This window comes from Salmo trutta, chromosome 14 (assembly GCF_901001165.1).
Source record: "Salmo trutta chromosome 14, fSalTru1.1, whole genome shotgun sequence".
Taxonomy (NCBI): Eukaryota; Metazoa; Chordata; class Actinopteri; order Salmoniformes; family Salmonidae; genus Salmo; species Salmo trutta.
In genome coordinates this window covers 3,399,900-3,412,375 of record NC_042970.1, presented here as the reverse complement: position 1 = coordinate 3,412,375, position 12,476 = coordinate 3,399,900, and the positions used below count along the sequence as shown (strand labels likewise).

The following is a 12,476-nucleotide window of genomic DNA, read 5'->3' as shown; positions in this document are numbered from 1 at the left end:
TAGTCTTATTTTTTTTCTACTGCATCATTGATTGTATGTTGTTTTACTCCATGTGTAACTCTGTGTTTTTGTATGTTGTCGAACTGCTTTGCTTTATCTTGGCCAGGTCGCAATTGTAAATGAGAACTTGTTCTCAACTTGCATACCTGGTTAAAAAAAGGTGAAATAAAATTAAAAAATATTAGGGTCTATATAGACTGTTGTCTCCTCATTAGGGTCAATATAGACTGTTGTCTCCTCATTAGGGCCTATATAGACTGTTGTCTCCTCACTAGGGCCTATATAGACTGTTGTCTCCTCATTAGGGTCTATATAGACTGTTGTCTCCTCACTAGGGCCTATATAGACTGTTGTATCCTCATTAGGTCTATATAGACTGTTGTCTCCTCATTAGGGTCTATATAGACTGTTGTCTCCTCATTAGGGTCTATATAGACTGTTGTCTCCTCACTAGGGCCTATATAGACTGTTGTCTCCTCACTAGGGCCTATATAGACTGTTGTCTTCTCATTAGGTCTATATAGACTGTTGTGTTGTTGCTATACTAGTCAGCTAAGTCCATTGGATATTTAAACATATTGGTCTCTAAATCCCTGTCTCAGCACAGTTAGGGAGACTCACGGCGCCAGCCTGAACTGCTTGGCTCATGGGTTGACTGACAACGAACACTACTCAAGACGCATCAACTCATATCGTCATCTGTCTGAAATGTTATGCTATTCCCTGTACAGTATTCTGTTCTAGCCGGACACTAGTCAAAAGTAGTATATTATATACTGTACTAGTCAGGCCCTGGTCAAAAGTAGTATACTATATACTGCACTAGCCGGTCCCTGGTCAAAAGTAGTATACTATATACTGTACTAGCTGGGCCCTGGTCAAAAGTAGTATACTATATACTGCACTAGCCGGGCCCTGGTCAAAAGTAGTATACTATATACTGCACTAGCCGGGCCCTGGTCAAAAGTAGTATACTTTATACTGCACTAGCCAGGCCCTGGTCAAAAGTAGTATACTTTATACTGCACTAGCCGGTCCCTGGTCAAAAGTAGTATACAGTCGTGGCCAAAAGTTTTGAGAAAGACACAAATATTAATTTCCACAAAGTTTGCTGCTTCAGTGTCTTTAGATATTTTTGTCAGATGTTACTATGGAATGCTGAAGTATAATTACAAGCATTTCATAAGTGTCAAAGGCTTTTACTGACAATTACATGAAGTTGATGCAAAGAGTCAATATTTACAGTGTTGACCCATCTTTTTCAAGACCTCTGCAATCCGCCCTGGCATGCTGTGAATTAACTTCTGGGCCACATCCTGACTGATGGCAGCCCATTCTTGCATAATCAATGCTTGGAGTTTGTCAGAGTTTGTGGGTTTTTGTTTGTCCACCTGCCTCTTGAGGATTGACCACAAGTTCTCAATGGGATTAAGGTCTGGGGAGTTTCCTGGCCATGGACCCAAAATATCGATGTTTTGTTCCCGAGCCACTTAGTTATCACTTTTGCCTTATGGCTAGGTGCTCCATCATGCTGGAAAAGGCATTGTTCGTCACCAAACTGTTCCTGGATGGTTGGCAGAAGTTGCTCTCGGAGGATGTGTTGGTACTGTCATGACGTTGCCCTCTTTGGGTTTTCTATGCACCATCCCCCTACCTCTGTCTCCCACACCCAGGCTGCTGTGGTCAGAAGAGGTCGTAAATTCCTATGAGAAGATCCTGCCTCATGGCCCCAGTATAGAGAGAGAGTGAGTTTTCATAGACCAAACAAAGGAATTCTTCTACCTCACAGAACTTGACAACCAAACAATATTCAGGTTCTGGAGAAGGTATAAAAGATCGGAGAAGAATCCAGCAACGAACTGGTCTGTTTGGTGCAGTTTTGTGAAACTCATGAGAGACAATTTTGCCATATTACCATAATCATGTTTATAGAAGAGTCTCAGGTATGAGACTTACATCTAAATGGTTGTATAAAATGAATGAATAAGGATGGAACTTTTTGTGAAATTGTGTAATGTGATTTTGGACTGTGTAATGAAGGAAACTCCAATTCCCTTTGGAGTCTTAACTAAATTCGAGGACCGCGCATGAGCACAGTTATGGTCTGGCGTCATGGGACAGGCCCTTCTCTGCTCTTCCGAATAAAACCCCCACCTTGGTTTTCTATCCCCAGACCGAGCTTACCTCAATGACGAGATGGCTAAAGGTTGGAGACCAGCTTACCTCGATAACGAGAGGGCCAAGGTTTGACCATGCATTTCTCTGGCTGAACTTTTAACCATACCACGTGGTTAAACTCTTAGACTTTTGATACCGACAGAATAAGGACTTTGATATTGATTACTTGTCTGCAGCTAAGGAATTCGGTATCGTTGAACGCGAAGACCGACAACCGCCGAAAACAGCTATTCTATAACGACATGAATGTATGTCACTCTGAACTATCCATCTAACCACAACAGAGAGAGAGAGCGGGCGGACAGACTCTCCAACGGAAACAAGCTTTTCAACAGAGATCCAGACGACACACTGAGCGTAAATATATATATTGATTGCAGTTGTTTCCGATTGAGTGAGCGTTCATGTGCAAAGATTTAGCATTTCAATTGTTATAATTATCAACTCTGTAGTGCCTTCTCAGTTGACCCCCCTTTTGCCTAACAAGCCGCCATGCCGGTTTAGCCCACTAGGGCACATTCCTCTATCATTTCTTGTAATGATATCTACTGTTTGTTATGCATTTCTGTGAATTACTTAGTTAGTAAATAAATGATTTTAAGACAATTGATGTATGGATGACTCATAGTGAAGACTGGGTTCGTGCAGATAACCAACAATTTACGACGTTTGGAATGAGACTGACGTGAGGTATCTAATACGTCATTAATCAGAAGACTAATAGATCAGATATTATAATATCTGAAAGTTATATTAGGAAAATTATAACTTTGTAATCTGAATATTTTCCTTGGTCCCCCGACCTCCTAGTTAATTACAGTTACACAATTAATCAGTTTAATCGCGTAATAATAATTACAGAGAGTTATTTGTGTCACGTCCTGACCAGTAAAGGGGTCATTTGTAATTGTAGTATGGTCAGGGCGTGGCAGGGGGTGTTTGTTTTGTGTGTGTTTTTTTTTTGGTTCTAGGATATTTTGGTTCTAGTTTTCTATTTCTATGTTTCTTTTTCTATGTGTGGCCAAGTATGGCTTCCAATCAGAGGCAGGTGTCTTTCGTTGTCTCTGATTGGAAGCCATACTTAGGCAGCCTGTTTTTCCTGTGTTTCTGTGGGTGGTTGTTTTTCGTATAGTCGTAGTACCTTACGCAACTGTCGTATTGTTGTTTGTTAGTATTTTTGTTTAACCTGTTAGGGCTAGGGGGCAGTATTTACACGGCCGGATAAAAAACGTACCCGATTTAATCTGGTTACTACTCCTGCCCAGTAACTAGAATATGCATATAATTATTGGCGTTGGATAGAAAACACCCTAAAGTTTCTAAAACTGTTTGAATGGTGTCTGTGAGTATATCAGAACTCATATGGCAGGCAAAAACCTGAGAAGATTTCATGCAGGAAGTGGCCTGTCTGACAAGGTGTTGTTCTTCTTGCTTCTGTTTATTGAAGACTGAGGATCTTTGCTATAACGTGACACTTCCTACGGCTCCCATAGGCTCTCAGAGCCCGGGAAAAAGCTGAACGATATCGAGGCAGCCTCTGGCTGAAACACATTATCGCCTTTGACAAGTGGCCGATCAGAGGACAAAGGGCTTAGGCTCGTGCCCGAGTCGACACCGTGCTTTATTTTCTTTCGTCTGTTTACCTAATTGCAGATTCCCGGTCGGAATATTATCGCTTTTTTACGAGAAAAGTGGCATAAAAATTGATTTTAAACAGCGGTTGACATGCTTCGAAGTACGGTAATGGAATATTTGATTTTTTTTTGTCACGAAATGCGCCGTGCGCATGACCCTTATTTACCATTCGGATAGTGTCTTGAACACACGAACAAAACGCCGCTGTTGGAACATAACTATGGATTATTTGGGACCAAACCAACATTTGTTATTGAAGTAGAAGTCCTGGGAGTGCATTCTGACGAAGAACACCAAAGGTAATCAAACTTTTCTAATAGTAAATCGGAGTTTGGTGAAGCCTAAACTTGGTGGGTGTGTAAATAGCTAGCCCTGTGATGCCGGGCTATCTACTTAGAATATTGCAAAATGTGCTTTCACCAAAAAGCGGATATATCGAGTGCATAGAGGAGTTCTGTATCTATAATTCTTAAAATAATTGTTATGCTTTTTGTGAACGTTTATCGTGAGTAACTTAGTAAATTGTTAGTAAATTTTCGCCGGAAGTTTGCGGGGGGTATGCTAGTTCTGAACGTCACATGCTAATGTAAAAAGCTGGTTTTTGATATAAATATGAACTTGATTGAACAAAACATGCATGTATTGTATAACATAATGTCCTAGGGTTGTCATCTGATGAAGATCATCAAAGGTTAGTGCTGCAATTAGCTGTCTTCTGGGTTTATGTGACATTATATGCTAGCTTGAAAAATGGGTGTCTGATTATTTCTGGCTGGGTACTCTGCTGACATAATCTAATGTTTTGCTTTCGTTGTAAAGCCTTTTTGAAATCGGACAGTGTGGTTAGATTAACGAGAGTCTTGTCTTTAAAATGCTGTAAAATAGTCATATGTTTGAGAAATTGAAGTAATAGCATTTCTAAGGTATTTGAATATCGCGCCACAGGATTCCACTGGCTGTTACGTAGGTGGGACGATTTGGTGCCACCTACCCTAGAGAGGTTAAGTGTTCACTTTAATCAAAATAAAGAAAGAAGATGAGCACTATACCCGCTGCGCCTTGGTCTGTCCCTTACGACGTATGTGACAATTTGATAAATATGTCTTCAGTTTTAATGATGCCAAAGACACGACAGTACCATTCTTTATTCATGGTTGTGTTGTTAGGCAAAATTGTGAGTGAGCCCAATCCCTTGGCTGAGAAGGAACCCCACACATGAATGGTCTCAGGATGATTTACTGTTAGCATGACACAGGACTAATGGTAGCGCTCACCTTGTCTTCTCCGGACAAGCTTTTTTCCAGATGCCCAAACAATCGGAAAGGGGATTCATCAGAGAAAATGACTTTACTCCAGTCCTCAGCAGTCCAATCCCTGTACCTTTTGCAGAATATCTTTCTGTCCCTGATGTTTTTCCTGGAGAGAAGTGGCTTATTTGCTGCCCTTCTTGACACCAGGCCATCCTCCAAAAAGTCTTCGCCTCACTGTGCGTGCAGATTCACTCACACCTGCCTGCTGCCATTCCTGAGCAAGCTCTGTACTGGTGGTGCCCCGATCCCACAGCTGAATCAACTTTAGGAGACGGTCCACACTTGCTGGACTTTCTTGGGCGCCCTGAAGCCTTCTTCACAACAATTGAACCGCTCTCCTTGAAGTTCTTGATGATCCAATAAATGGTTGATTTAGGTGCAATCTTACTGGCAGCAATTTCCTTGCCTGTGAAGGACTTTTTGTGCAAAGCAATGATGACGACACGTGTTTCCTTGCAGGTAACCATAATTGACAGAGGAAGAACAATGATTCCAAGCACCACCCTCCTTTTGAAGCTTCCAGTCAGTTATTCAAACTCAATCAGCATGACAGACCGATCTCCAGCATCATCCTCGTCAACACTCACACCGGTATTAACGAGAGAATCACTGACATGTCGTCAGCTGGTCCTTTTGTGGCAGGGCTGAAATGCAGTGGAAATGTTTTTTGGGGGATTCAGTTCATTTGAATGGCAAAGAGGGACTTTGCAATTCATCTGATCACTCTTCATAACGTTCTGGAGTATATGGAACTTGCCAACATACAAATTGAGGCAGCAGAATTTGTGAAAATTAATATTTGTGTCATTCTCAAAACTTTTGGACACGACTGTACTATATACTGTACTAGCCGGGCCCTGGTCAAAAGTAGTATACTATATACTGCACTAGCCGTGCCCTGGTCAAAAGAAGTATACTATATACTGTACTAGCCGGGCCCTGGTCAAAAGTAGTATACTATATACTGCACTAGCTGGACCCTGGTCAAAAGTAGTATAAATCTAATCAAATCAAATCAAATGTATTTATATAGCCCTTCGTACATCAGCTGATATCTCAAAGTGCTGTACAGAAACCCAGCCTAAAACCCCAAAGAGCAAGCAATGCATGTGAAAGAATCACGGTGGCTAGGAAAAACTCCCTAGGAAAAACTCCCTAGAAAGGCCAAAAACCTAGGAAGAAACCTAGAGAGGAACCAGGCGATGAGGGGTGCCAGTCCTCTTCTGGCTGTGCCGGGTGGATATTACAACAGAACATGGTCAAGATGTTAAAATGTTCATAAATGACTAGCATGGTCAAATAATAATAATCATAGTAGTTGTCGAGGGTGCAACAAGCACATCCGGTGAACAGGTTAGGGTTCCATAGCCGCAGGCAGAACAGTTGAAACTGGAGCAGCAGCACGGCCAGGTGGACTGGGGACAGCAAGGAGTCATCATGCCAGGTAGTCCTGAGGCATGGTCCTAGGGCTCAGGTCCTCCAAGAGAAAGAAAGAAAGAGAGAAAGAGAGAATTAGAGAGAGCATATTTAAATTCACACAGGACACCGGATAAGACAAGAGAAATACTCCAGATGAAACAGACTGACCCTAGCCCCCCGACACATAAACTACTGCAGCATAAATACTGGAGGCTGAGACAGGAGGGATCAGAAGACACTGTGGCCCCATCTGATGATACCCCCGGACAGGGCCAAACAGGCAGGATATAACCCCACCCACTTTGCCAAAGCACAGCCCCCACACCACTAGAGGGATGTCTCCAACCACCAACTTACCGTCCTAAGACAAGGCCGAGTATAGCCCACAAAGATCTTCGCCGCGGCACAACCCAAGGGGGGGGGGGGCGCCAACCCAGACAGGAAGACCACGTCAGTGACTCAGCCCACTGAAGTGACGCACCCCTCCCATGGACGGCATGGAAGAACACCAGTAAGCCAGTGACTCAGCCCCTGTAATAGGGTTAGAGGCAGATAATCCCAGTGGAAAGAGGGGAACCAGCAAGGCAGAGACAGCAAGGGCGGTTCGTTGCTCCAGCCTTTCCATTCACTTTCACACTCCTGGGCCAGACTATACTTAATCATAGGACCTACTGAAGAGATAAGTCTTCAGTAAAGACTTGAAGGTTGAGACTCACATGGGTAGGCAGACCATTCCAAAAAAATGGAGCTCTATAGGAGAAAGCCCTACCTCCAGCCGTTTGCTTAGTTATTCTAGGGACAATTAGGAGGCCTGCGTCTTGTGACCGTAGCGTACGTGTAGGTATGTACGGCAGGACCAAATCGGAAAGATAGGTAGGAGCAAGCCCATGTAATGCTTTGTTGGTTAGCAGTAAAACCTCGAAATCAGCCCTTGCCTTAACAGGAAGCCAGTGTAGGGAGGCTAGCACTGGAGTATTATGATCACATTTTTTGGTTCTAGTCAGGATTCTAGCAGCCGTATACTATATACTGCACTACCAGGGCCCTGGTCGAAAGTAGTATACTATATAAGGAATGAATAGGTGCCATTTCAGACACAACCTGTCTGTTTGTTTGAAGAGTTTCATGGTTTCAAGACAGTCCAGTGACCAATGGGGTGCGGCAGGGTAGCCTAGTGACCAATGGGGGCGTCCGTCCGTCTGTCCGTCCGACGTACAGCTGTTCCTGATCGGGAGCCACACAAACCACACAGAAATAGACAGACTAGAAAACCATAGAAAACCAACACTAGAACATATACTCAAACCCCAGACTACATAAACCAAACACCCCTTTAATAACACACAAAACCCAAACCATATGAAACAAATACCCTTCTGCCACGTCCAGACCAAACTACAATACAAATACTCCCTCTACTGGTCAGGACGTGACACATAGGTCATCCCTGTAGACTGCCCATAACTAGTGCCTTACAGCTGTAGACTTATCATATAGTTATCAACTTAGGATAGTGCCTAAGCAATACACCAAGTAGGAAAACCCTAGATATTGCATTTGAGACAATACCATGATAATCATTTTGCCAGAACATTGGATGTATGTAGAATACAGTCCAATTAGATGATTTTTGTGTGAGAACTACATTTTGTATATCTTTTGTTTATGCTTTCATTCCTTTTCGGTTCAGTTCCCTTGACACTTAGAAAGTGATAGAGCCATAAACAACTCCCCCATACAACCATCAGTTAGTGCCACAACGCCGCTCATTTGGGAGGAAATGTAATGATATATTTCATGAGTGTGTGTGCGTTGCTAACATCTGCCTAAGTTACTGCCCAGATATTCCAGTCTGGAAGACCAGATGACGGGTCCGGAACGGCGATCCCAATCCGGACATCCGCTGCCGAGCCATGGAACGGACTTCTTCATTTGCAGAGACCCTACCCGGGTCAACCGCCAGATGGGGACCACAACGATGATCCATAACCAGGACAACCCACGTTCATTTTTGTGTTGGTTTGCAACATGCAGGTTAATTGCAAGATTGAACCCAACATGGGGGGACTGTCATGACGTTGGCCTGTGGGTAAGGTTTATGACCCCCCCATAAATACCTTTCTCCCTTCCTCTCTCTCTTTGACCCTACTGAAGGACTGTTGAATAGCCTTTGTTAAATATAGAGAGTCTGGGAACATCAAACAAGTGGGGGGAAAGGAACCATATTTCAGTAATAGAACCAGCTGAAAATATGCGTTGGGACTTAATGAATATGATGTCAGATCAGTTGTCATCTGAGACATTATGACTGATGACAGGATGACATAAACTGTACCTGCGAAAGTCTACACATTCTAGTTATCAGATTCACATGGAATTGTTGTGCAATTTAAATGTTTGATATTGAAACTGTTGGTTAGGAGATTAAATGTAATTTTAGCTTCCAAATGAGGGCATTGGGTTTTCATAAGGAAAGAGCCCTGCTTAATCAATGGCCCGCCCCTGTGAAGAGACAGGGGTTATAAACGATAAAACACACCCTTCTCCCCTCGCCACTATATAAGTCAGTGACAAAATGTAACCAGCCTGTTCAGGGTACGTGAGGTCTGCAGCCTCTGCGTTAAAAGGACTCACATGTCAAATACAAAACTAAGCCAACCTCAGCGTGAGCTTTGGTTGCGAATGGTATGAACTTTGAACTCTTATTCACTACAGAAGTGATACTTCCTAGACGTTGAGTTAGCAGCGGCCGCTGTAGATGTGAGCTAGGAAAGGACGGACGACGTATCCAGTCTAACACACAACGAATATACTACAATGTATCCATTTTACCACCAGTGACATTCTTCCGAGGACAGGAAGATCTCTGTTGGCCAACACGGCCAGCATCTACGACCAACCTACCGAAGCACAGCTCAGAGTAAATATTTATTGAATTTTTTTCCCTCAAATGGGCGGTAATTTAGAATGCAAACGATACTGTATTTACGATAGCATAGCTGCTTTCTTGGTTCCTCAGTCTTCCCGCTCTTTCATTCAAGCCCAACCCCTTTTCTTTGTGTAACAAGCCGCCATGCCGGTTTAGCCCACTAGGGCACATTCTCCTATCATTTCCTTGTAACCATATCTGTTTGTTATGCATTTCTGTGAATTATTTAGTTAGCAAATAAATGATTTTAAGACAATTGATGTATGGATGACTCATAGTGAAGACTTGGTTCGTGCAGACAACCAACAATTTACGAAGTTTGGAATGAGATTGAAGTGAGGTAAACTAACAAATCATTAAAGGAGACTAATCGATCAGATATTATAATATCTGAAAGTTATATTAGGAAAATTATAACTTTGTAATCTGAATATTTTCCTTGGTGCGCCGACCTTCTAGTTAATTAAAGTTACACGATTAATCAGTTTAATCACGTAATAATATTTGCAGAGAGATATTTGATAAACATATCTTCTGTTTTAATGATGCCAAAGACAAGACATACAGCACACAGCAAAACCAAGGACAGTGGAATGTTTTGGGTTTGTTTTGTGTTTTAGGAAATAGTAGTGTAGAATGTGTAGTGAATTAACACCCCCAACTCTATTTGGGGTCCATAAATAGTTGGATATCGGACAGTTACTTTCCAAATGTAGTGATAATAATAAGCAATTTCACAACTCTAAGACAGGGTTATTTTAAAGTGGATGTATTTATTTACCAATAAATATAATTCCAGTATAAAAAAACATGCTCTTTAAACAGAACAGATAAATAAAACATGTAAAATGAGGATAAACAAATCCAACTTCCCTTATATGGGGGATTGGAAATGATGCAGACAATGTCCGTCCGTCCGTCCGTCCGTCTATGGTCCCTTTATCTTTCTTTCATCCTCAATCCATTTAATAACTTCTTTTATATTTCCTCCCCCTATCCATCCTTCATTATTACTAATATTATTTAACCCTTATTTTACCAGGTAAGTTGACTGAGAACATTACACATACCCAAAGTCAATCAAACCCAAATCACATGAATAATTGGTTCAATCTTGCCTCATTATGGAAAATCCCAGGTCGGTCCTGTTTAGTGAATTAGCTTCATTACTCAATGAGTATCTCCTACTCTGAAATGGTAACATCCAGTCTTCTTCTTCTCTGCTCTTCGTCTTCTCGGTTTACAGTACAATGTGCTTCATCCTCCTCATCCTCCTCAGGAAATTCTGTATTTTGAGCCTCAGGCCACAATGCCTTGATGGAGACCTGGAGGACAGGAGAGTAGGGGGAAAGAAACAGAGTAGGCAGAGAGAGAGAGAGAGAGAGAGAGAATTTCAGTTTAGTAATTGAACAGACTTCTGAACCTAAAAAGGAAGCTGTATAATACCATCAACGTGAGGAAACTGTCACCTAAAGTAAAACCATCACAGTACAACAATACAACTGATGAAGAGAGAAATCAAGACCAATAGATGTAGTGATACAGAAAGGGAGAGAGCAGAGAGAGAGAAAAGGAGAGATGAGCGAGAGAGAGAGAGAGCGAGAGAGAGAACAAGAGATACGAGAGAGAGATACAGCGAGAGAGAGAAAAAAAAGCAGAGCGCTGCAAAGGGGAGAGTGATAGCAGAGAGTGATAGCAGAGAGAGATAGCAGAGAGAGATAGCAGAGAGAGAGAGCAGAGAGTGATAGCAGAGCAAAATGGGAGGAAGAGAAGAGAGCAGAGGAAGGTTTCTCCAGGTTTCTAAATCAGTCTATCAATCCATCCACCTTTGCCTGGGGTACTCACCATGTGTACTGTGTAGTGGTCTGTGTCTGTCTGTTAGCTTCCTTCCACTCTTCCTCCTCTTCCTCCTCCTCCTCTTCCTGTTGTGTGTCTAGTATCTGGTCCCAGATCTCAGTGTTAACCCACAGCGACCCCGGCAGGGTGAGGCTGGGCTCGGTGCAGGTGATCCAACGGCACAGTGGGCAGCAGACTGTCAGTAGGCCGCTCTGGTGCCTGGACATCGCCTGCAAGCACAGCCCACATACTGTGTGCTTACAGTGGAGCATCCGAGGGATCTTCTCCCTACGAGAGTAGGACTGGAGGCAGACGCAGCACTCCATGTCCTCGATCATCAGACCCATGGCTGGATGGCTGGGGTGTGGATGGATGGATGGATGGATGGATGGATGGATGGATGGATGGATGGATATACGGCTGGAGCACAGAGGAACTCTAGACAGAGAGTCAGTGTCTGGGCAGGAAGACGTGGGGTTTAAATTGCTGGTCTGAGGTCAGTGTTCCCCTTGTGGTTTATTCAGGTCCTGGTTTGGATTTGATGAGGATGAGCTGATCCTAGATCTGTGTTTTGGAGCGTAGGTCAGGAATCTGCAAAACACATTAAGATGTTAAAATAAATTAAATTAGACTCAGTGACTTCATCACTGGCACTATGTAAACATATATAATGTAATAACATATCTTAAATCAACAGGCAATATTTTACTTACAAGTTCTGGAAGATTTTCAGCACAGCGACCAACTATCCGACGATAAAATGTTGTGTGTGAGAGAGAAGAGTGTGTGCTCTTATTTTAAGCCTTGGGGGAGGAGACAAAGTTCAGTTATTTTCCCAGAAAGGGCGGTCTCTCACCTCCTCTACTCTCAGGTGAGGCAGTAAAGTTCCATGGAACGAGGTAAACACTTCAAGGTCACTTCTATAGCATAGTAGGTCACTTCAGGAGAATTGCCAGGGCCGTGTATTGACATTTAGATAAGAGAAGGAAGAGATACTGTTCACCTACTGTCTGTGCGTATGTGTGTGCATAGGTTATCTACGGTTGGTGTGGAGGTGTGTGCGTAAGCGGAGAGAGGATAAAATGAGCATCTTTGTTATTTGGACCTCAGAACGTTCTCTGAATAAACTGAACAGACCTTTTGCAGAAAGCTGAGTCCTTGCCTAATTA

At 42.8% G+C, this 12,476-nt stretch overlaps 1 protein-coding gene across 1 annotated transcript; it reads right to left on the bottom strand.

The window, feature by feature from the left end:
• Positions 1-10,423: 10,423 nt before the first annotated feature.
• Positions 10,424-12,089, bottom strand: LOC115207256 (E3 ubiquitin-protein ligase RNF186-like). The gene is made up of 3 exons (XM_029774232.1): positions 12,021-12,089; positions 11,317-11,898; positions 10,424-10,796 (listed from the first exon to the last, which is right to left on the bottom strand). Exons 2-3 carry the CDS (start codon positions 11,652-11,654, stop codon positions 10,712-10,714), a joined length of 423 nt encoding a protein of 140 aa, XP_029630092.1. The 5' UTR covers positions 11,655-11,898; positions 12,021-12,089; the 3' UTR covers positions 10,424-10,711.
• Between the last annotated feature and the right edge of the window lie 387 nt (positions 12,090-12,476).